Raw genomic sequence first — 26,017 nt, forward strand, 5'->3', positions numbered from 1 at the left:
CGGGATCTAATGCTGCCTAGCAATCAAGGTGGTTCTGTGGGGGCTGGAATCAATGTCTGACAATTGTGCGGCTGCTGTGGACCACTGACATCTTTTATGTAACAAACGATAAGCGGAATGTCTTCAGCTGGTGCTACTGCAACTGCAAATGCAGCTTGTATGCTCGTAAAACAATAACAACAAGAGCATTGTGGTTTTTTGCATTGTTCATATGCCACGTTATCCCAGCGCCATCAGTGCACCAGGCGAAAAAACCAATGTAAATATATGGCATAGGAAATTTCCTATATAAATATTATAAAATGAACCAGACTAAGTATTCTTCGGTTAGTATAAAAACTATCATATAAAGTTTCAAAAAACTAAAAATATGTATTTCTTAAAGTAAAAAGAACTCAATTCCAAGGACTAGGATAATTACTTTGATATTAGATACTATTTTTTCTGTGTGCATCTCTATATATCTGCGCTGCGTTCGTTAGCATTTTCTACTTTGTCTGCATGACTCGTCTATCATGTGTGTGTTTGCCCCAGTCGCTGGCAGTGTTTTCTACAGCATTTATTCTAGCCATGATGTTGGTTATTCCTTGCCTGCCTGCTTCGACCTGTCTTGGCCCCCTTTCACTGCCCCTTTCACTGCCCCTTTCTTCCTGTTGACGACATGCATTCAGTTGCCTGCAGTCTGCAGTTGCAAGTTGCCAGTGTCGCTTATCATTGTTGGTGCAGCAGCAGCAACATTTTCTTAAGGCAAAAGTTCGATAGATAGACAGATATATGTTCGGAGCCCGCCTTGTGGCAATATATATTTTACCTGGGCTTCTACCTTCGACTGGGTCCTGCTTTTCGGGGGAGCTCAACCTCCTATAACCCCCCTCCCCCCCTGCATTTGTTACAATTTAAACGGATTTTTACATCTTAATACTGGCAAGGCATGACACATGCGATTTAGCATACAAAATGCACATATTCGTGTATATATATAACGTATAGTATGCAAGTGTCGTTCTGTACTTTATCCGGAGGATTATTTCTGGCTCTGGGAAAAGACAAATTTTATTTATATTGCGGGTGGCTCCAAAGCCTTATCCCCTTATATCTTATTTTTACCCCCGATTTGGCCTGGCATATGCGTTGTCAACACGTTCGCCTTGCTGCCTTCCAGTTGGCCTGGCCCAAAAGCCCGAGCAAATTGTTATTCCATGTTTGCCAAATGCTTTGCCACGCTTGTTTCGCTGCTAAAGTTGCACCAAGCACTCCAAAAGTAACAAAACTTTGTGCAACCAAAAGTAAAAACGGGAATAAGATGCAGTTGAAAACTTGGAGATGACTTAAAGACTTGCGATTTAAGTAACCTCGGGGATTTCCTTTTTCATTAGGTCTTCATCAGGGCCACCGCATTTCCTCGCAGTTCGTTACCATTCCACAATTAGCCAAGCAAAAGTGGCCAGAATTTTCCGCTCCCCAGCCACATTTGCATTTGAAAACTGCGGTCAGGATTTGTTTTTGTTATTTCTTATTTGTTTTTGTTTGGCACGGCTCCCCTTCATCGGGGATTGCGAACTTTTGTGCAATTCGGTCGTAAATGTTGTCTTCCAGCCTGTCCGAGCTTTGTTTTGCGGTTGCTGCTTAAGAGTTGCGTCTTTCGACATGCTAATAGCCATTAAATTCAATTGTGCCCAGCATCCCCCGCCGCCCCCTGGTCCTTCAATCATCTCCGGTTAGTGGCGAAAAAGGGGGCAGAAAGTTTCCTATTGCGTTCTGCGTTTTGCAAATGTAAATGCGAGTCCTGAGTCCTGAGTCCTTAATTTATGCATACACACGCCACTACAATGAGTGGGGGATATTCTCGCAGAGAGCCGGCCAGATAACGCTAACGGTATAACGGTAGAGGGCTTAAAGCCGCACTTAAAGCCCAACACATTGTACACGGAATATTTGTGGGCAAATGCCGCCAAAGCCGGGCAATCAGCATAGATACGGTAAAGTATCGATGCCAGGGAATCAGAGTACCATTAAAACTTTATCCATGACTAGAGCAGAATTTGTATAATACTACACTTTAATTGGGAATAGATAAAGATATAAAACTGTTATTGCAAATAATAAACAATGTATTTTGCATTTTTATCTCTATATGAAAACACGTCGTATACGTAATACTTTCATTTATATTACTATGATAAAGCTACCTAAATCTTTTAACTCAAGGCTCTTGTAATAAGGTCAATGTTATAAATACAAAAATAGAATCATGGAAAAATAACTTCCTAACTAAAATTATAAAACTGGTGTTCAATATAATAAAGATAGTTATTAAACCGACTATTTATATTTCGATGCTGCTATAAGAACAATTGATTTGTTCATAAGGATACCTTATCATAATTTTCTATATATATCTATACGTTTTCCTTCTTTTTATGTTTCGAGGTTGCTATAAGTACAATTGACTTATTCATAAGATACCATCATTTTTAGTCTCGGTATTCCATAAGTCAGCCCGTCGTATACGCAATGTTTCCAGGTAATTACGTTAAAGAAAGTTACCTAATTGGCCTGTTAACTCATTGCTGATGCCATAAGATCAATGTTATAACTGTGTTATAACTTCGTTGCCAATTCTCCGTAATTTAATTAAGCTAAGGCTTCCTGCATTTCCCTGCCAACGAATGCAACATTTGCTCAATCGTCAAACTCATTAGCACAACTCCTATCCCCACTCTTTTTTTTTTTAGCACACTTCCCCTTTTTCTTGTATTTTTGTTGGCAGTCCAACTTTTTACCTCCCTGCGGTTGGGTTTTGTGTTTTTTTTCCTTTCTTTTTAGCATGGGGGAAACTCCTTCCGGGGAATTTCGTGCGCATTGTTTCATGGATTTTTGATTCGTTGTCGCCTTCAAAAACCAACCAAATGAGCGCCACTCGCACTCGACGTGCTTAATGAGTTTTCTGCTGTTACTGCAGCATGAAATGTTCTTTCGGTTCATCACTTTGCCAAGTGCAGCACTGCAGTTTTCCCACCTGCAGGGGAAAAGCGGAAAAGCGGAAAAGGGGGTCCTCTGCCTGTCACTTCCATAATTTAAGGCGCTGTTCTAGTGGCATTTCGACTACATCCACTTGACTCCATGGCGTTGTCGTTGTCCTCGTCCCCGGCAAATGCAAATGCCAACTTAAGTTGATTTTAAGTGATAGAAAAACAAAACGGGGAGAGGGAGGGGGGGGTGGGGGTAGGGGGTAGAGGGATCTCGGATGCTGAGACGGCTCACTCTCGAGGAAAACCCCTTTAAGGACCTGGAAGCCGCCGTTGCCGCAGCCGAAGTAAACCGTCGCCCACACCTGGCAAACATTTCGAGTGCGCTGCTCATCACCATCATCGTCATGGTGGAAACCACCTGGTCTTACCACCCATTTACCAGGTGGAACAAGCGCTGACAGTTGACTTTTCGCATTGCACGCCCCGAGGAGGCACTTCCCCCCTGCTCCCCCACTCTTTTCGGGCTCAAACTCCACTTGACTCGACTCGGTCTCCCTTGTAGACCAAAGTGAGTTTGCTCAAGTTTCGTCTTGTGCTCTCCACTTTTTTTCTTCCATTTTTTTTGACATAAAAGTGAAAAGCATTTAAATATAAAAGCAGCCAGCACACAACTACAGAAAAGAGCAGGCGGAAAAGGCACGGGGGTGGACTGGTGACTACCTGGGCACTTTATAATTTTGCACGGCAACATTGGGCCACATTGTTTCGCCGGGGGCGCCGGGTGAGTAGCAGAAGTAGACTAAAGTGGACTGGAGACCGAAGACTGAAGACCGGAGCCCCAATCCCCAATCCCCCCGGAGACGAAGACAAAGACTCTATTTCATTTCCTTGCGTTCCGCTGCGTCACCTCAATGGCATAAATTAAATGCACGATTTCATCGCCTGAATGCGATTTGTGTCAAAACCCATTTTCCTGTCCTGTCATGTCTGCTGGATGGACTCAAAGGCGCAAGGAGGCAAGGGGAAATCGTCCTCTTTGTTGTACTCACCATTGTGCATGGCCACACTCTTGTCCTCCACGCGACTCACGTAGCAGCACAGCTCGTCCTGGCGCTCGGCGTTCTCGATCAGCTCCGCCTCCACCGAGAAGCCCCACATCTGCTCCAGGGTGGTGCGCTGCAGCTCTACCTGGTACAGGATCTTCATGCATACCTCTACGAACTCGTGATTATGAAGCTGTGGCGAAAGGAAGTATTAAAACTGGTTAATATTTTTCTAATATTTTCATTTTAAAGCCTAATTTTACTAAGGTATAGTCCTCTTTTATGAACATTACAAAATCTTCTAGAACATCTTCTTTAAGTAATTTTACAAAAACAAAAATAGAAAAAGCAAAACATCCTATTCCTTTATGCGTAATTCTTATAATAATCATATTTCAATCTTAACGGTCTTATGAAACTTCTTTTAAAAGATCAAGGAAAGCCCCTAAATATGGGTCTACATCTAAACAACATTTTATAAATATAAAATCATGTAAAGGTTGCCATGACTACTTAAAATAAAAACCCATCAGTTAGTCAACAAAATAAAGTAAGTGTCATAAGGTCTCAACCATTTCACCTTTCTTATAAAAAACTTGGATAATGTTGGTCTCAGATAAATATTACAAAGTATTAAGCACTTAAATAACTCCAACTCTTATATCTTAGTTAAATACAGAGTTTTAAGGAGCCCTAAAGTTCTCTGTTTCTTGAGGGCAAGTTTCAAAATTTATAAGCAATTTTGGTAATATTTTTCAACCATGTGGGAAGACAGATCGATGGAAAGTGAGTTTGAGTGGGCGAGTTAAGTGCCAAATTAGCCGAGTTACGGCAACAATCATCGGGGGCAGGGGCAGAAATTGATTGAGTGGAGTTACTGGGAGTTGCTCAAGTTGTTGTCGAAATTTATTGAACTGCCACGGGCGAAGGAAACTTTTTATCAAGCCCACTAAAACGGCCCAAAGCCGCCCCCAACTCACTAACATTCACTTTCCCACTCCAACTCCATTTGCAGTTGTAGTTGCACATTTTTGCCATTTGCCAATTGGCCTGGCCCGGCCAATATTTACTAGCTTGTTGTTGAGGTCGGAGTTCGCATTGTTGGGGGTCAGGGGTCAGGGGACAGGGGACAGGAGGCAGCAGCCAGGGGGTCGAAAGTTTTCAGCTAGCGGCTGACTTGGCAGCTGGCTAAAGTCTCACCTAGACTAATCGTGTGCCAACTGAAGGGGAAAAGGGAAATGGCCAACGGGAAAGTTCATAATTTATGGCATTATGTTTTTGGAAATCGAAGAGTAATGTTCGGAGTGGGTGTGGTGATGAGCTAATTGTGCAATTGGGTACTTTGTTGCAAGTAGTTTGTGCAGCAGAGAAGGGTTTCAACCGAAAATCTCAACCAGTACTGGCTATGGTGTGAAAAATATTAAGAGTACTTTGGTGAAAGTTTTTCACATTGAAGGTAAGCCCTAGAAGTACATTATAAAATAAAGCCAAGGAATTATGGTATTAAAAAAGTGCCCTAATTAAACCTGATAGCTTTGGTAATCCTATTTGTAAAACAAACTTAAAACAAGTTACTCCATTTTCCCCTAATTATTTTTAATGACTCACATTACAGACATGAAATTTAAGTATTTTAATGATGTGCACATGAGATGGACATTGCCTAAAAATTCCAAGGAACTCACATTACGCTTGGTAATGTATTATTTACATAAATTTAATTATTTAAATGGGCATAATTAAATGCAACGCAAATAAAGCTTTGGCAGGCATTTCTGTGCAGTGCCATTAAATTTGCAGTAATTCAGAGCCAGCTTCTCCACAACCAACTCTTTGAATATTCCCCCCAAGCCACGTTTCCAAATTCCATTTGCACAGCTCCACATGCAATTTCCAAGTTAAATTCGATAAGTTGAATTGAACTTGGCACCCTCACATCTTGAAAACCCAATGGAATTTAGTTGGCAGTGGGATGGGTGGGCATTCTGCATTCTGCATTCTCACATTCTGGCTTTGATTATGTACTTACATAATTTTCAATCAGATCGTTGCGATGCGGCACAAAGTAATTGTGATCCTCCATGTCACGTCGCTTCTTGACGCGCACAAAGTGCTCCATGGGATTGAGGTTGCGACGGGCGCAGGCGCTGGCGAGGAATTCCTCCACAGACATGGCATCACGTAGATAAACTGTCGAGTAAGCATTGTCGGGCATTGCAACTTTGAAAGTTTTTTCCGGTTCGTCACGTGAATTCATCTGGAAAAAGGCAGAAAATTCGATTGGATAAACAGACATATATACACATATATATACTCGCTAGGATATACGTAATACGTATATACACGTACAATGTCATTAAGCAGTCAGGCACAGACATTTGCGAGGCCCACACACGGACACAGATACAGATAGAGATACAGATATGGACCCCACACCCTTATAACCATCCCCCATCCCCCAGCACATTCTCGAATATGGCCACACGGAAGTGAAAATTAAAAAATAGCAAACACACACATTTGTACCCGCAGTCGTAGCCCCTCGACCCCCTGAAATGTAATGAAAAATGTCGCCAGCAGTAGCTCAGGCATCGGTAAAAGGCACACGGAGAAAAATAGACAGTCAAACATCAGGATAATTGATGGAAAGCAAGGTTAAGAAGGATTCGCCCTGAATCGTAATGGGGTTCATCTTAAAAAACCAATGATTTAAAGGAAATTCAAGCAGCAAAGAGTTTAAACACAGACTTTTTAACAAGAGTCCGTGTAACCTTTTGAGCATTATGCAACCTCTTCATTATATTCATAAAATGATATTGGTTTAAATATGAATCTTTGTTTTTCATAAAGTGGAAACTTTTTTATCAGAATTTTGGCAGTATATATATAATTGAACCTAAAACATTAAATATTCCATTTTAATAATTCTAAGCAAAATGTGAAAAGGCTTTAAAATTCAAAAGGGCGACCATTTATGTCTATGCTTTAGGTGGATGGATGGTCATAGTTTCTGTGTTCGTAGTTCTAATATCTTTTAAATTTCGAATATCATTTCTGTGTTCTTCTTTTCTCCCAGTGCACGAGCAGTCGCGGATCCGGACATGCTGCAGGATCTGCTGCCGCCCCGAGTTGAGTTTGAAGAAAACTCAGTTAAAATGCTTAACCGTTTCCACAACGTCATCGTCATCCAATGTTAACTCCGTGATGAGGCTTCCTGCTGCTGCTGCTACTCCTGTTCGTCCTTTTGGTCCTGCTGCTTGCCAACTGCAACTGTAAACGAATCAGGTGGCCCAGCTGCCAGTTGTCGGGAGCTGGAAATTGCATTTGTATTGGCAGCCATTGGCAATGGGTTCGTTCAAGTTGGCAGCAGCAGTTCCAGTTCCCCGCTACAAGAGGTCCTGGCCAGGTAATACACCACCACACCCACACACACACCCAGACACACGCAGGACAATTGAATTAGTTTGGCAGTCGGCAAAGGAAGCTTCTCACTCGGATCCCAGCTACAAGAACTGACGGAGAGCCTCCGTTTGCATTTGCATTGCATAACAATTTTGCATATCGATTACAGGATCATTATGCCAAATATAGCAACTTTATATTCATGGAAATGTATTTGAAATTTAGCTTTCACTTATGGGAAATGGTTTCTAGTAAAAGCCACTGAATATAAGTACAATTGAAACATTTTAAGTAAGTTATGTACAAGATTTTAGAAAATTGTTTAAAAAGTATTTAAAGATTGAAATAAAATATTTTGATGGATTTTTAATGGAATAAGACTATAACAAGTCCCACAATCCCTATTTGAACTAAAGAGTTGGAATAGACATTAAAGAAAGTAAATTGACTACTGCAAAATCAATTTTATGATTTCCATTGTTAGCATGGGGAAAATGTTAATCTATCTGTGTTCCTGATTTCGAGGACCAATTGTCCTCACATTTGGACTGTATCGGAGATTGGAGCCCTGAAAGACGATTAATTCAGCACGAACGCCTCTCGCACACTTAACTCTCCTGACTAATTAACTTTTGATTGTTCCCGACTGAGTCCCCTTAAGGCCAGGGAAATTTCAGCTCTCTGCCATTGTCGATGGACAGCTTAATTAAATTTTAGCCAGGGTATTTCAACTTTTGCGAGATGGTTATTTCGGCTGCCGTATAACTGGTGCACTGCCGATGATAATTTGCTTTGGAGAGCTTTAATTTTATTTGCCATTTCTGAATTGCAGTTGCAATTTCTGCTGCACTGCAGTTGACATGTTCGAAAAATGGCCAAGTGAAATGCAGTTACACGGCAGTGGATATACATTTGTATATATATTTTCTGGGGGGATTGGCTGGGGCGAAAGTATATGAACCAAATCAAATGCACATTTTTCAAATTCATTGAATTTGCAGCGCATTTACAACGCAACAGCACTGGGTCTCTCATTTATGTGTGTTATTTCATTTCATTTGTTTTTCCATGGCAATACGAGTGCGAATGGATTTTTCCTGGTTTTTCCCCTTATTTTTTTTTTTTTTTTGCAACCGAGTGGCAGCGTGACTGCTGATAGAAGGTGAAAAACTGGGTGGAGGCAATTGTGCAGCGTTGGCAAATTTAATTGGAAATGAAGTGTACGCCGGGCAGAGCGAAGCCGAGAGTTAGCCCCATGAAATCCGAGTTGTGCACAAGATTATTTTGTCAATAATCGAAATAAATTGAATTTATGAAATGAATTTCATTACGAGCACGAGATATGCACAAATTGGTTATACTAATTGAAGCCTAACAAGCAGCACAAGTGAGTCCTGCTAATCGACTGTCCACATTGAGGTTGATATGATAATGCCTTCGAGCTATTTGCCAGAATTTAAACATCTCTTTATTCTGCGGACGGACCGCTTCTCGAGTTGATTTGGATTTGATTGTGCTGAGGTCATTAGCAGGGGCGGGGAAAACGGGCGGCATCTGATCACCATTTGAAATGGACTCCTGCATTATTCACTTAAAATATGCAAATATTTTCTTTTGCCAAGTCAACTTGGGCTATATTTTTCTCTCCCTTTTCCGCGGCTTTTCTTTTGCCTTTTGCAAGGGGGCGAGAGAGACCCTTCATAAATTTCATTATTCTTTTTGTAATTTTTGATGGCCATTAAATGCAAATTATAAAAGCTAAAATACACAAAAACAGCTAAGTCTAATGGACAGAGGGGCGTGGCCGGTGGACACATCTTTTTTTTTTTTTTGGTGGCCATCCATTTAAACATTAGCGCTCAATTTAGCTTTTAATGCCGTTTCCGTTGCCTTAAATAAAAATTCAATTACTCAGACGCACACACACACACACACACAACATACGCACATTAAGAGAAATGGGGGGAAAGCGAGCCATAAACACACAAACAGTCACGAGCAGTGCCGTAAATGCGTTTAAAATTGAAATAATTTTATTACCCATACGCCCCGTGGCCGCACATAAATGCACACATTGATGCGGCGACAACCATGAACGCACATAAATGTTTATATACATACACTTAAATAAAAGGTAGCCCTAAACTACATCAATTCTGTGTTAATGTTGGAATTAAAAATACATTTTTTATAAATTAGGGATAAAATAAATCATTTTGAAGATAAAATTATATTTAAATCTCATTACTTTGAAGCTTTTTCATTTGTGAAAATATTAAAAGGGTATAAAATCTATTTTAATATAAAATCATTTTCAGAAAAGTTGGACTTTATATTACAGCTTTTCCACTGCTTCAATTCGTGTTTTGAGAATATTAAAAAAAAAATAAAGCGTTGTAGTTGTAACCCTTTAAAATATATTACAAATTTTAGAACATTTGGTCAGAGAAGTACTTTACAAAAAATATTTTCTATAGCTTAACTCTTATTTTGAGATATTAAATTTAACTAAAATATTTTTTTGATGTTTTAAAGAATATTCAAAATTTAATTAAGGATAAACATTTTACGAACTTTTCAGTTTTCAGGCTCCTTTTCTTTCAGTGCGTACCTGTTGTATTTGTGGGATTTGTGGACTTACCTGCATGGAGCGACGGCTGGAGCCGCTGTTGGACCGCGACAGCATCGGCGGTCGCCGCTTGGTGGCCCCGCGTCCGGCGAGCAGGTTGTTGAGCAGCGAGGGCGAGCGGGCGCAGATGAAGGCGTGGAACGAGGAGACCGTGAACACGCCCAGCTTGTTCAGTGTATTCTTCGTGGGACGCGACACGTGAGTCAGCAGCGACTGTTGAATAAATGACGAATGCGAAAAGTTTCAAATTAAATGTGAATACAAGTTATTTTTGGGGACAAAGTCCCCTCAACCCCTCGCCAGTGCCCCCAAAACTAATTTCGTTATATTTACGATCCTTTCAGAGAGCATTAAAAAGCTGGCAGAGCACCCACACACACTCGTACACTCGTACACCTATGCAAATAAGCCTTTGGCATCCTGCAGCCGACTGAAGTTGTTCTCTTCACAGGTGCTGAAGTTGTTTGCATTTTGTGGTTATTAATAATAAATAATGTTGCTTTTCAGGCACACAACTGCACTTACCACCCCGTGGAGCCCCATTTTCCAACCCCAACCAGCCTGCCATTAAAAGCGCAATCAACTTTCAACCCTTTCAGTCAGTTAGTCAGTGAGCCAGTCGGCGCTCGCAAATCCTTCTAAGGTTGCCAACAGTTGGCGCGGGCGAATGGTTGTCTTTAAGCCCATTTAAGATGCTTAAACTTTTGTTGTGGAGATTAATTGTGCATGTTTGGGTTTTGATTTTCCAAGAGTACCTCCAGCGGCCATTGTGCAAATAGGTAGAGGTAATTATAGACTACTCAAACCCGTAAAGGGTTTTAAACGGAATTGTAAACGGGTTTCTGGGCATATTGTTGTTAGAGGGATTTAGGCCAATGCCATTGTGCCAGTCTTAAGCTCTCGACCAGGTTGTGAATCTGCTTTTGATGTTCCTGTGAACCGTGGTAAAATTAAGCCCTCTATTGTTCTGGCATTGAGCAGTGATTAGGAGGGAGTATTTCATCAAGTTTATTTTGAATTGAATTTTTAGATTAATTTCCAATGTTCGGAGCCACCACGAAGTAAGAAAGGCAGACTCTAAGCCAAATCGAAATTTAACAAGCTTGAAAATAATTTATTGGGTATTTGCTTACAATAAATCTTTTCAAAACCTATTGCACAAAATTTTATTTGGAGTAATTAAAAGAGTATTAAGAGCTCTTACAGGTTCTAAATTTTGCAATTTTTAAAGCTATGTGACGTTTTGCGATGTTTAAAAATAAAGCCTCAACTTTCTCCTTCCCATATTTAAAGCCAAAAATTATTCATTGTGGTCGCCCAAACAAAATATGTACATTGGCCTTTACCACGCTATTAACTACAAATATGAAAAAAACATTTAAAATGGTAAATAATTTTTTCTAAAATAAATACAAAGACAATAAAAATGTCATTAGCTTGTGACAGTCCACATAAATTATAATCGTATGATTCGTTTTAATAGGCTCTAAAAAATCTATTACGATAGGCTGGGAGATGCAAAAAAATGACCTATTAAATAAGTGGCGCCCAACGTGGCGCAGACCTCAATGGCGCCCAAATGCAGGCAATACTTTTTACCCTAACAACTGCGCTCGTTCAGGATGAATTATAAAGCCGCCAGCAGGCAGTGCTTCCGCCATTAATTGCATTTGACTTATCTCTCTGACAGTTTGAATTTGGGGGCACTGGTCGACAGTCGTTTTTGGGCCATAACTCACCTTCGGATTGGGCAGCTCGCCACTTTGCAGCGAGGCCATGTAGCAGCGGAGCCGGAACTGCTCGCAGTGGAGCCGCTCCAGGTTCTCCTCCCATTGCAGTATCTGCGTCTGGATCTGATGACGCGTCTCCTGATCGGTGACAACTGATTGCTGCAGCTCGGCCATGTGCTTCAGCTTGTGATCCTGCGGGGCGAGAGGACATAAAACCGGGTTAGTGCTGCCATATGCATATAAACGGATGTTGGAACGTATATGAGTAAGGATGTGTGCGTGTGTGTGTTCGGTGGTGTGCGACACTCGTTGGTGGGTTATGAAAGCATCCGAGGCATGGCATCATTAGCATTTCATGGCAGCTTTGCCCCACTGCTGCTGCGGTGGCTGCCATTTGACGAAAATACATAAATCACGCGTCATGTGCAGCTAAAGTTTTCCAGCTTGCCCCACCCCGGGTTTCCCCACGATTTTCCCCCGATTTTCCCCCTGCGCAATTCAAATATCTCTCGCCTGCTCTGGCCTTCTGTCCTTCTGATACGCTGAAGTGCGTTGGCAATGCACCAAAAAAAAAAAAACTCCCCTTTCGACGGGAGCTGCATATACATGCCCCTGTTTTCATTACAAATACCGTTTGACTTCCGCCGCAGCTGCCTCCCTTTTTTCGGTGGTGGGCCTGGCCAGAACCCGAGCCAGAAGCTGAACCAGAACCAGAGTTCAGCATTTGAAATCCCACTTTGGATCCCACTTTCACGTGCATTTATAGCACGCTTGCATAGATCTCACGGAGCACGTGATTGTTTCATTTTGGTTGCTGTTACAATTCAGCTTTCCCGCCGTTGTTGCTGCATTGAATGCGAGTCAGTAAGCTGACAATTATTTGCAGATGCAGATGTAGATGCAGTTGCATGTTGCATTTTGCTGGTTGCAGGTTGCCAGTTGCCATTGCAACAGTGTGTGTGCCGTGGGCGTGGCAACAACCTGAATAGGCACTTTCGATGTTCGACATTTTAATGAATGTGTACACATAAACAGGCAGCGGCAAAAGGACCGAAAGTCTCGTCGGATTCGGGGTGGGTTGTTCTACCTGGGATTACGTACCAACAGCTCTGTGTGTATATTTGAACTGTGCCACGTTGAGCCTTTTCAATGTTTGTTTTACGTGGAAATAAATCAAAGTTTTGTGCATTTTATTTGCACATTTCGCATACGTATGCTCCATACAATGACAATGTATGCGCTGCGGTGGCATCAAGTTTGCCTGCAATCGATATGCGAGTGTGGCAACCTCACTTAATTCAATTCCACTAAAGATGGCAATTATTCCTAGGTTGTGGTGCAATCCATCTTGGTCGTCGGCAGGCATAAAGTTGGTTAATTAATAAACCAAAATCCCATTATGCACTGCGACCACAGACACACACACTCGCTGAAGGATGTTTCGGGGGTGAGATCCTGTCTCCTTGAAGGAGTTGTCCTCCTCCTGGCTGCTGTCGATGGCACTTGGCACTTGAGGAAAGCTGCTTATTTGACAAACACAAGCCGGAAGGAGGCCGGGTGGCTCCAAGAGAGACACTATCTCGGGGGCCGAGTGAGTTTTGTGATTATTTACAACACAAAACTGTGTGTGGGCGGGGTTGGAAGGAGATTTTCAGGCAAGCAGGCAACAGTTTGTCCTTGTCAAAGTAATATGGGTTCTTCCTGGCCCATAAATAGCCCTCGCCTGCTTGACCATTAATCGCCCTGGCCATTGTATCCATTGTGCTGCATTCCATCTTTCCTCCTCCTCTCCAATGGAGGAGGCACTCCAAGGGTTAATGGCAATGTTAATGGACTTGTAATTGCCATGCAATTGGGAGTGTAAATCACGCAAACGATACCTCCCCGCCAGCGATCCTTGAACGGCGAATCGCTCCAGGGTGTTTGAACTCCATTGGGTGTCCAATTCGAGAGAGAGAAATGTTTGCTGCACATGCAATGGAAATATTTGACAAACAAGTAACGCTATCTGCCCCACTCAGGAACTGCAGCTTTTGTAGCTATTTCGTACTAGTTTACTGGTCTTTGTTCTATACTAACGTTGAAAAATAAAAAAAAAGCTATGGTGCATATAGAATGGAACAAAGGTTGGCTAAGCGGGTTGGATTTTGATGGAACTGTTGAGTATAGTAACGTAGTAACAATACAGGTTTTGAAGAATAATAGTTTTTGTATTGAAAATTTAATTTGTTTATTAGAGAATAACATTTTATAAGGATTTATTTTAACGACCTAGAAATTAGAGTTCCGTTCTTATTTCTTTATGGTCCATTGCTAAAGCCATTCTCCATAATTTGATGTCAAAAACACTTAAGGAGTTTTTCATTTCTTCGTAGAGTTATTTAACTTGTAATGTTGTTTCATGAATATTCATGTTCTGTACTGTTAAAGCATGTTTTCTTAATTTAAAGTCAATCTCCTTTTGGGTTAGGCTTCTTCCGCTCCGGCTACTCCCGCACTGAGTGCCACCACCCCGTTTATTTTGAGGCTTCCTCCCGACCAAATCCATTTCACTACGCCTGTCCTGTGGGAGGATATTAACAGCACTCCCAGGACGGAGCAGGGGATGCACTTGTGCAGCAGGCTGGTCTGAGACTCTGGTCACGGTCTCGCTGCGGTTGCCGCTTGTTTTGACACATGTCACGCGCTAAGTGACAGCCCCAGCCACAGTTCGAGCAGCTCCTTTCCGGAGGATGGAGGATGGAGGATGGAGGATGGGAGGATGGGGGATGGAGGATGGTGGCTAGAGGATAGAGGACAGAGTACGGATCCGGATCCAACATCGGCTTGAGGTCCTGCGGACTGGGCTCCCTGCTCTCATCTCAATTCCCGTGAATTTTATTATTGCTTCATAGTTGGATTCCCATCTATTTTCCCCTTTACCCTGGCCGTATCTGTCGCTCCTTGACGATGAGTTTTTGCGGTTCGCCTATTTAGTTGTCCTGTCTCTCCTGCTGTCCCTGTCCCTGTGCCCGTCCCCCCAGATCCTGTCGTGCGGTCGTGTTCCTGTGGTCCTGCCGTTGTCTGTTGCGCTTTCATTAAGCGCCACTTGAGGCTGCCTCTGCCCCTGATGATGCCTCTGTCCCAGGGCTCACATTTGTGAGGCAGCTACACAGGGCGAAAAAGTGTGGGTCGAGTTTATGAAGGGGGTTTTGCCAAATACTGCACATGACGCTAATCTGATTGACATGATTTATGTCAGTGGCAATTGTTTATTTTCCCCATATCTCCAAGGGTTTAATTATCTCTTGTTTTTAGAATTGTAAATTACATTTTCAGCAAGTCTAAGATAAAACAAAAAGAAATGTTTTATTTATTTACCCTTGGCTTATTATTACTCATGGGACCTATTATATTGGCGAAATATTTTGGAAAATAATAAACCATATATCAAGAAACTTGAATATCAGTAGCATATCGTTTACTATTATTAGTGTCATGGGGACCTTTTGTTCAAGGGTTATTATATTCTAGCTCTATTTACAATACTGATTTCGAAAGCAAGAAGATGTTCCTAATGTTCTATTAAAAATAAAGAGATCCCAGCTTTCTTTGTTGGTCCTTAAGAGGACTTAGGTCTCAATAAAAGAAAAGATTTATTTTTGGCCATTAATTGTAGTCACCCTATTTTTCCCCCAGTGTGACAACTGGAATCTGAAGCTGGTCGGGAGCTGCCATTGCCATTGCAAGATGTACTTGTTATTATTATTGCTATTCTTGTTGTTGTCTCTGGTCTGCCATTTCCGCTTGAGAGTCGAGAGTTTGGAGAGTTCATGGTTCTTGTTTTGTTTTTGTTTTTGCTTTCGTCCTGTAGCTGCTGTGTTTTGGTTTGATATATGTTTTTACTCGGGAGTACAATTAAAAAATACATTTTACCATTGTTGTGTCCCCGTTGTCAACGTGCAGCGTTCAACATTCAACGTTCCTCGCATGACAAGCCAAAGATGCTTGAAATGGCAAAACCACTGGTACAACAATAACCAAAACGGCAAAACAATGGACTGAAATAATAATCATGCGCCGGCAGTCGGGTAAAAGGACTCGTGACCCGGTATCAGTTTATTTTGTTTGCCACTGCTAATGGGCCTGTCCTTGTGCACTTCACTCCTACTACAGTCCACCTCTATACCTTCCCGCTCCACGATAACAATCAATTAGAGGAGGAGGCCACCCTGCGTCCAAAAGGATATTGATTTGTTCAACGGAGCTGGACTCTCCTTTGAGCCACCTGCTTAGATGACTTTTGACATGGCTTGTGCATTAAATGGCTGCTCCATTGCAGTCAAAAGTCAGTGGAGGGTTCACCTACACTCTGCATAAACCGCATAAAGAGGTGGGGGTGGCAAACCAAACCCACCCCCCCCACCCCATGTCAACAAAAGGCCTGAAAAATTGTATATGGTCTGCATAAATGCTGACCACAAAATGATGCCACATTATATAACGTGTGAGTGCTGCAGTTGAGCGGCGGTGGTGGTCCCCAGGAAAAGGGGGGGGGGATGTGCTAAGCCCGAAACCCCCAAACTCAGACCTCTAAACTGACGCCTAGGTCTGTGGCCACAGGATGAGCTGGGCGTTTGGATGATGGGTGTGGGAACTGGGCATTTGGGTGTGCTCCTAGTTCCTGGTTGCTGTTGACAATTGAATTGAATTTTCCGCCCCTGACCACAGCCACGCCCACTGTGTCAGCGCCTACATAAAGCATATTTTCGCATCTGCATGCAGCAGGCTCGCACAGAGGCGTCCGCCCCCCTCCCCATACCCTCCTGGCCAGGCCAACAAAAACAAATCAAAAACCAAAGCAAACGCATTCTGCGCAGGATGATGGCAGGATGGCAGGATGGTGGATTAAGGGCCGGGGTCCTGATGTCCTCCTGGTGGCAGCCCCCGGTGGCAACCATATGCCAGACCCATTTCCTGTGCAACTTTGGACCCAAAAGTTGCAAAAATATTCGCACGTTTGGCCAAAAACAAAGCTAAACCAGTGGGGTCACCACATATGTGCCTTTTATGCCGGACTTTGGAGTTCAACTCGTTTCTCATATTTCTTGCCATAAATTTTTACCATTTTGGCATTAGTTTATGAAATGCCACGCCCACCCCCCACACACACACACGCCCACTCGCTGGCCATATATACACACACACACACGTACATACATCCATGAGGTTTGCCAGGTCAAACTAAAGTTCTTTTTTACCATGATGAAGAAACCTCAGGACAAAAACGAACCGAACAAGTAAATTTTATGGTAATTATAAACTTTATGGTTTCATTAAAAAATATTGAAGAGAGAACAGAGCAGAAAAAGTGAAAAAAAGGCCGAAAAAATGCACAATACGAGTGGGAAATGAGTGTTTTTTGGGTGAAAGGGGGAGCGCATTGTTTTCCCCCCTTTTCCGCCGCCGCCACTGCCCATCGAAGTTTCTTCGCATTTTGTGCGGCTTTAAGTTGGTCTAATTAAGTAAAGTTTTCGGTGTAAGTTAAAATTAACTAAATATGCATTTCATTATAATTTTGGTTTACAAATTTACGGTTTATGGCCAACGCCAAGCGTTGCTAGCCTGCAGAAAGCCAAGTGAGAGATAAATATTACAGGAAATGCATATACATACATATACGAAAGTGCGGTTGAGTTTCACTTTAATTATTATAAAATTAATTGCACACTTTAGGGCTTCCACGGAGTGTGTGTGAGTGTGTGTATATATCTGTTTGGATGCTTTTGCAACTGAAGTGGAGAATTTAAATCTTCAATGCTGGACGAAGAACATCTGAAATGATTGCCTACTTTCCGGCTCAGCAGTCAAGAAAAACAATTTTCATTTACTAAATGTTTTCATAAAGCGCATTTAAAATATTTTAACTGCCATTCGGACTGTACAGAAATTGGATTAAGCTGGCCATTCACGACTGTTGCATCATTTAATTAGTGCAATTATTTAAAATCGATGTCGGCCGCAACAAAATCATTTGGCTGTAATAAAAACTGCGGTTAAGGTTCTTTAAAAATGTGTAATATAACTCAGCAACTTTCTAGAAAGTCTATAGTTTTTAAATATATATCATAATTATTAAACCTTTTTTTTATTAAGAAATGTTTCATAAGCAAATGCATGAAATTTTAAGAAAAACAACTATCTGAATTCTGGGTTTTTAAGGAAAGTTTGTCACTAGATTAGAACCTATCTTGTCACAGGATATATTTTTGATGAAAATAAATATTTGCTTAGACCAACAAAAATGTAAAAAAAATCCTTTAAGTTATTAAAAAGTATGCAATAATATTTTATTACAAATCCCTTGTATTGATAAAGAGTTTTGTACTTTTTTTGCAGCTACGTGCCCAATATAAATACTTTTGAATTATTTCCCTACTCTTTTTAAATAAATACAACTATTTTTGATCACAGCATTCGATGTGAGATATTTTTGAGCCTTTGAACATGCGTTCGTTACCAGAGGTTTTGTGGGTGGATAAAAAAATGTGTAAAAAAAATGTTAAAGCAAACAACAGTTTAAAACCAGAGCTTCGGCCAAAGGGACTGTGGGTGGAATTGGTGGGCGTGGAGGGCGCGCGGGAGGCGTTAGCGAAAAGTGGGCGTGGCGGGGCAGGGCGGCAGTGAGTTGCTATTGAGCTGAAATGACAGCAGCCATTTCAAATTGAAAGCATTCAGGAGGGGATGAGCAAAAAAAAAACGGGAGTAGCAAGTGAGCCTTGTTTAGACAGCGCCGCCATGGCAATTGCACATCAGGTGCGAGGGGGGTTTGTGTGGGGGGGTTAGGGGGTATTACAGGTGAAAAAGGGGGTGGGGGGGTTTTCGTGAAGCTGGTGTCGTAGGAGTCGTAATTAGAGCGTAAAAACCAGAGCGTACGAAAAACCAAACGCGCTCGGGCAGCTACTACTATTTTTTTACGGCCCTGCATTGTGTATCTGTGTGTGTGTGTGTGTGCGGGCTTATGTGTGTGCGTGTGAGTGCTTTATGCGAAAAGAAAAATAGATAGCTAGAAAAAGAAGCAGCTGGAGGAGAAGTATACCATCCATACATATATATATATGTATAAGGCAAAAAACTAGAAAAGCCAAAGCAAACGAAGCGAAGTGCTGCCAAAACCGCCCCCCTCCCCCCTGCCAAACTGGGTGGCCCACCCCCGCTGACACATATATGATTATTTCCGAAAGGTGACAGCTATAAAAAACAACAACAAGCTGGCAGCGTAGGCGTCACACAAAAGTAGAAGGCAAGACAACAACAAAAAGTGGCAGAAAAAAGGACAACACTGTTGCTCTTTTCACAAAAAGGGGCGGTGGGTGGTGGGCGTTGGGCGTTGGGTGTTTGGTGACCCGCCCACACGCAGACACCCACACCCACACACACACTCACAAAAGGAGCAACTAGAATGATGCGTTGGTGTGACACCTTTTTTTTTTCTTGTGCTGCCTTACTGCCTACTGTATCATCTTTCTTTTAATTTCATTCATTCCTTGGCAACCCTTCTGGTATTTTTCTGGGAAATTAATTAACAACAAATGCATGAACGCAGTAATGCTAAATACTAAATGCAAACTGCATTTATAGCCCACTCCTTAAGCTCATTTAATTAATATTCATCCAACAAGTTTGTTTTTTCGGCTGGGAAAATGGTGAAAAGGGGGAAAATGAGGAAAAGCGGAAGCAATAGTACCCAGAGCACTCTTATGGCAATCTCGGACTTCCGCTCAATGGTTTTTGTTTTCTTTCTCAGCAATTTCTTTTTTTTTGGCCAGCGAAGTAAACACAAACAGGCCGTGAGAAAGTGAGATAGAGAGAGAGATGGAGAGATGGAGAAATGGAGCAAAAACGCAGCAGTTCAAGGAAGTAATTATGGTTTATCCAAAGGGACAGATAGTGGAAGATGGATGAAGCAGCACGGCAAACGCAGGCCTTCTCGCTCTGGTCATAACATCAAACTACAACTTTGTGGAGCAAATGGGAAAAAAATGAAATTAAAAAAGGGCGCCAAGAAAAAATTAAGGGGCGGGAGAAAAATTGCAGAAGCTGGGGCACACAGAAAAAATCAAATACACCTAATGTTTGTACTATGATTTACTTAAAGTTAAATATTTGATTATTATCTTAGAAAATCAACAAAATATTTCTAGATATTTATCATTTGTTGGCAGATATCAAAATTTAGTTATAATTTTAAATCGATTTTAATTTTGTGAGTCATATAATCACAATATATCAATATCGGATAACAAATAAACAACTTGTTATTTAAGAATTTTAATATATATTACTATTCTTTTAAGCTTAAAAATATTCCAGCCTTAGTCACAGGAACTAAGACACAGCATATCGCCAACGTTTTTAATATCCTTCAAAGTTGCCTGCTTCCTATTAACTACAACTTCTTATAATAATTTCAAAACTTTCCTTTTGCAGCATTTCCCATAACCGGAAGTTGTAATTTTCCTGCAAACACTGTAGCAGCTGAGGCAGCAAAAGAAAAATCAGTAGCAGGAGCAGGAAAACAGCAGCGATGCCGGCGACAGAGACGAATGAATCAAGTTGTTGAGGATAGGACAGACAACATAATTGTCTTTTGGAGTCCTTCTAACTAACTAACAAACAACAAGAAAAACAAGGCAAGGGTATAGTGGAAAATAGAGGGGGAGGGGGGGAGCCTCTGGTTGAGGCCAGAAAGAAAAGCAACTGAAAATGACATGATGAAAAATAAATATACAAATAAAGTTTACTTTCTTTGGCGGGGCTTTGGATGGGCTCCATATCTACCCCTCGATTTCCAGCTGCCTGGTTTATCCAGAGCATTTATCGTGGGGCAAGTGCAATTTCTTGTAGTTTCAACTCGAGTTCAATTCTGTTTGCTTTTCCGATTCGTTTTTCCCATCTTTCCTCCATTCGCTTTGTCTTGCGACTTGCGCCGCGTAAAAATTTCCCTCACTTTGATTTGGTTTTTCCACCAACTCAACCAGCCCACCCATCTCACCACCCCTTTTCTTTTTACAAAAGTTTTCGCTGCAGAGGAAAATAAATTGCAGTGCAAGGAATTTTACGCTGTTTGCCGCGAAATTGATGGGGAATTGATTTGAAAGCAAATACATAAATAGTTGCAAGTAGAAGCAGTTTGCCCCGCACTTTTCGTTTCGACAATGGCATAAATCTTTGGGGGATCGCCTGAGACTGAGAAATTGGTTGGGAATGCGGAAAATGCGGGCGGAAAATGCGATTGTTGTGTTCCGTCGCCTGTTGTGCCGTTGACTTCTGAGTTGACAGCGCGATATTGAGAAATTGTTGTCCTGCCGAGGATGTATTTGTGGGAATTTGTTTTTCTAGTCGATTACATTAGTCAGGGCGTCAGCGAAGTGGAGTTACGAAAGAGTTATGGAGCTGTCGATACGGGTTCTACAGTATTACCTAGCACCAACTTCCATTTTGTACATAGAAGTATAGGTTTCTTTTGTCATATTTTAACACTTTCTATATAGAGATATTAATAGAAATATAAAGTATTCTGTACTTGTTTAAATACTTATTGTCATTTAAAACATATGATCTTTATAGCTTTAAAGCTAAAGGAAACCCTTTTCGTTTTATGCCTTAACTGCCTTAACTTGACTATACCTATCTTCACTGGTTTTTTGACAAGTTGCTCATAGATTTATCCTTGCCTTGGCTCATCAAAATTCAAAACATTTACCATACATAACGACATGTTTACCCTTCTGCAGGAAAACGCAAACACATAGCACATAACTGCACTGATGTGTAGTTAATCCCCGTTCAATGGGTTTCCTAATTTAATGCGCCTTTCATCTGCCATTCAGTTCCGTGCTCCATTCAGTACAGTGCGATTCATAATGGTTCAAATCCCATTTGCTGTTTACACAAATGGCATGATCGATGATGCATTCGTAAGCGATACCAATTGATGGGTTATTTGTTGCATATGCCCCATTCAGCTCAGCTCAGCCGGCCTTACGGCGACGAAACGCAGCTTTTATCCATTTGACATGGCTGACTGTGCCTGTCTGTGTGTGGGCGCCATTCATTTTGCATTGCTGCCACTTGGCAAAATTGACTTAACTCTCGAGCAGCAACAATTTCCTGGGCCAACAAAGCTGCCGAGAAATGCGAAATGCAACCGCAATTCAAGACCGTGCTCCTTGGATTTCATCCTGGAATTCAGCAGGTGCTCGGTGCACCTGAAAACCGCAACGAATACTTTTGCACGCTCGCAGGCCCATATTGAATGTGTGGTGAAATGTATTTTGGTTATGGGTTTTTTTCGGAATATTCCGCACTTAATGGAAAACATATTTACTCACCGACTCAATGGCCTTCTCCAGCCGGAAGATCTCCTCCTGGAGCAGATGTAGGGTACCAGTTTTTCCGCGATGCCTGGCAAAGGCGGCGGCACAGGCGCTGTGAATGCTGTTCACCCAGTTTTCCAGCTCCACCTGAGGATGTTAAAGGGGAAACATTGTAACAAATTGCAGACCGAATGCACCGCAAGCAATTTGACGTGGCTCCCCAGCGCCAAACGTCGAACTTGTCCCCCAAACCAGGCACATCCCAAAGCAACCATCTAACCATCAAACCATCCAACCATCCAACCAACTATCCAGCACCCAGAACCCATTTCATCCCCGCTCATCGCTGGCTATCAGTTATGCAAATTTAATGACAAATCACGTTGGGCCACGACGAGAGTTGGCAACAGGAACAGGACGAAAAGGACGAGGAGGACGAGGGCTGTGCTGAACGTATGCCTTTGAGACATGTAACAGTTTAGGGCTGCCACAAGGATGCTGCTGCCACTGCAGCTGTTCAAGGCAATCTGCCAGTTGGCAGTCAGTCAACGCCACCTCAATCATGGCTCACACTTTAAGCCGCCCCCGGCCCTCTTTCCCTATTTCACTCTCTCTCATAAATATCCCTCACTCTCTCTATCTCTATCTCGCTAAAGGACTTTTGCAGGTTGCGTCAGTCAGCGCCTTGCCAGCGTCCTCGTCCATGTCCATGTCCATGTCCTCGTCCTCGTCCTGTATCTGCATCTGCATCTATGCACACTCGCAAAAATATATGCTTTTGGACTCTTTTTCAAAAATCTGCCCTAGTTATGGCTTTAATGAGAGCAAATGGTTCTTAAATATTCAAGGAACCATTTATAACCTTTAACAAAAGAAAACAGGCTTAATAACACGATTTTTACAATGTTATAAGTTATCAAAAATTGTAAGCCAGATGAAATTCTCTTAGGTCAAAGAACATTTTTACAAATGTTTCTGGATATTGTATTTTAGTAATAACGAAGGTTGAAAACCTTACAAAATAATCGATTTTAATTTTGTTCTGAAATAGAAAGCAAGAATTCCCATTTATAAAGAAATCTTCTTCCTTTAAAATTTTCGTATTCAAAAATTGTTAGGGATATGATTAAGCTGAGCAGCTAATTTATGGAATTTTAAGTCTTTTTTATGTTTTAAAATGTATTTATATTTTCTTTCGAAGAATTTATTTTCAGAAGCCATTTTGTGTGATTAAAATCATTTTTTTGCTATTCAAAAAGCTTAAGAACATTATTAAGCTGACCAGGAAATATACTTCTTAATTGGACAAGGAAACCAAATTCCAAAAGGCTTGGGACACTGAAAAAACCCTTTTAAACTCCTATTATATTAACTTAAGCTCTTCTGTAACCTAAACTTTTATTGGAATGGCTTTCTAGAGCAAGGGCTATATTTTTAAGAGTGCATCTCCGACTGCGGTTTCTTTATGGCATACATTTCAGCCAGCCTGGCGATTATGAGAGAGCAGGGCGACTCGGACCCGCGAGCCCTGAACTCGCCTTCGCCCGCCCGCTCGCATATCCTTGCATATCCTTGTGCAAACAAATTTGCGCTGCCATCTTTCTATGCTCCGACTTCGGACGCGGCAAGGCCAGTCTTTCAAAGCTTCCTTGAAGGACTTCCCTTGGATATTGACTGCTCGAAATGAGAGCGAGCATATCCTGGGGCACTTTTTTCATCTCTTTTTTTTTTTGTATCCACCCAACCCAACTCAAGTCAAGCCAACCCAAAGACAAGCCAAGCCAACCCAATCCAACCCAGCGCTGTAATAAAGATACTCACCTGACAGGGCGCCTGGAAGAGATAGGCATCGCCGAACGCCGTGCTCAGACAGAAGATGTAGTCGCGCTTGGGATGCTCGGGTATCGGTTGCATAATTGCACCATCCACGATAATCAAGTGCTTGGGCGCCGCCTCCACACTCCTGCCCTCCCGGGAGTCGCACGGATAGAAGAGCAGCGTGGTGCCCTTCAGGCACACCCAGTAGCCCTTCCAGCCCCTCTTTCTGGCCAGCTCGATCTGGTGCTTCTTGCGTAGTAACCATTTCTTTACCGATAGGAAGCTGCAAGCAAACATTTCGATGTGGTTCGGTTCAGTTAGTGGGGGTGAAACACTGGGTAAAGTGTGGGGTCGCAGGCAAGGGACTAGTAATCCCTGGGAAAACTTCAACAGCTTCGCCATCAACCCATTAACCTTCGGAGCTAATCAAGATACGGCGATGGGTCGGGGCATGTCCTGCGTACATAAGTCTTCAAGAGGTTTATCATAACAGAGTGGAGAAATTAAGAAAAGGGGTCGAAGTTTGAAATACCCTGGCATATTAAATATACTTTACAAGTATTTGTTCTCTATAAATTATAAAAAGAATTTTGAAGTCAATACATCAAAGTCTATATGAAAGTATAGAACAATCTAATTTTGTAAAGCCCATTAAGTCTAGTTCTAATTGGAAACTAAAGTCTTAGTGATAGGTACTTGGCTAGAAACAAGGTTTGTACTGTAGCTTTTTTTATTTTAAGCCCACATCACAGCCCTAAGCTATTTAGCCCTTACAATTTATCTCATCATATTCATAACTATAAATATATATTTATGTATTATAAGAAATAGGAAACCCATTAATATAACCAAAAAGACCATAATACGAACAGTCACGTTCGAAAAGACATTATACATTATATTGAGCTGGCTGCTAATACGAATCAAGATTAAATAAAAGTTATGGGCTTACCATAATCCCGCTGCAGTGCTTAGCACACGTGTATGCTCCTAACTTTGATACCCTCTATACGGACATAATAACGTTAATCCCCAGCCACTGCTTTCTCCACCTCTGTCCAACCCTTAATCACTGTGAAATTATGTTCCCCGAGGAGCCTACCCACATAACCACCGCCACACCCACTGATGTTATTTATGATGACTTGTTGGACGTGAGCAGGTTTGGCCGCAAAATCCAAGGAACACCCACTCCATGTCTAGCAGCCAGATTACATCTACCGGAGGCATAAATTCCCAGATTCCAAGGACGGGGGAAATGGGGGAACTTACCCGGCTTTGCGAACAGCTCCCGTGCAATTGAAGGAGGATGCAGCGGTGCCAGTGGCCTTTGCTTTGTATGGTGACGCCATGACACTTTCGCCATCATCTTCATCCGAAACGGCGGTAGTTAGGCTCATTCGATCATCGTCCGAAATCTGCAATGGGAAATAATGGGGGTTGAGTACCAGAGTCTAGAATGCGGACAGTCAATTCAATTAAGGCGCCTGGGCAACACGTACGAGGCTTCGGTTGCCGGCGATAAAATTCAATAAATCGAAGAGAAAATAATTGAAATAATTAAGTCATAATTAGCTGGCAAGCAGGGCAGGATGGTATCCACTGGTAAGCCCCTCGGACGAAGCCATTTGAAACCCATAATGGCCAGGTTGCTGCTGTGCTGTTGCTGCTGTTGTCAGTGCCGACAGCAACATTTGTTACGTATGTCGTCGATAAAGCAATTTGTCTTCTCTTCTCGCCTGCATTTTTAGCAGGGGACAGATGGGGGAAAAATGGACCGACAGATAGAGATAGGGCAGGGCCCAGACAACAATTGACAAAATGGCTGGGAGAATCGCAGGCAGAGAAGGGAAATAAATGGCGAAAGGCAAACTGTTACTTGGCAATGTTATTTCATCAAAAGCCGGGTCGTCCGTCCGACTGACTCAGTAACAAACCGACTGACTGACTGACTGAATGTTTGCCTATGGCCCTCGCTGGCCATCACCATCTACCATCTCCCAGCTTCCTTCCGCTTCTCTGCAGGAAGAGGACGAGGACGAGGCCAGGAGGAGGAGGAGGAGGA

The 26,017-nt window shown here is 42.1% G+C and overlaps 2 protein-coding genes across 18 annotated transcripts in view; both read right to left on the reverse strand.

The window, feature by feature from the left end:
• sif (still life) overlaps positions 1–26,017 on the reverse strand; it is an 85,079-nt gene that overhangs the window by 22,917 nt on the left and 36,145 nt on the right. For all 17 annotated transcript variants that reach the window (XM_036815155.3, XM_036815158.3, XM_036815157.3 and 14 more), the window contains 7 exons: positions 25,225–25,370; positions 23,956–24,235; positions 22,150–22,281; positions 11,786–11,968; positions 10,059–10,259; positions 6,045–6,272; positions 4,022–4,208 (listed from right to left, as the gene is read on the reverse strand). In XM_036815155.3, the coding sequence (XP_036671050.3) occupies positions 4,022–4,208; positions 6,045–6,272; positions 10,059–10,259; positions 11,786–11,968; positions 22,150–22,281; positions 23,956–24,235; positions 25,225–25,370 (1,357 nt within the window). The remainder of the gene's footprint in view (positions 1–4,021; positions 4,209–6,044; positions 6,273–10,058; positions 10,260–11,785; positions 11,969–22,149; positions 22,282–23,955; positions 24,236–25,224; positions 25,371–26,017) is intronic.
• On the reverse strand, positions 14,638–14,876 carry LOC118877271 (uncharacterized). The gene is given in 2 exon segments (XM_036815160.3): positions 14,638–14,683; positions 14,685–14,876. Coding segments are annotated over 2 exon segments (216 nt in total). The 5' UTR covers positions 14,855–14,876.

This window comes from Drosophila suzukii, chromosome 3 (assembly GCF_043229965.1).
Source record: "Drosophila suzukii chromosome 3, CBGP_Dsuzu_IsoJpt1.0, whole genome shotgun sequence".
NCBI classification, from domain to species: Eukaryota; Metazoa; Arthropoda; class Insecta; order Diptera; family Drosophilidae; genus Drosophila; species Drosophila suzukii.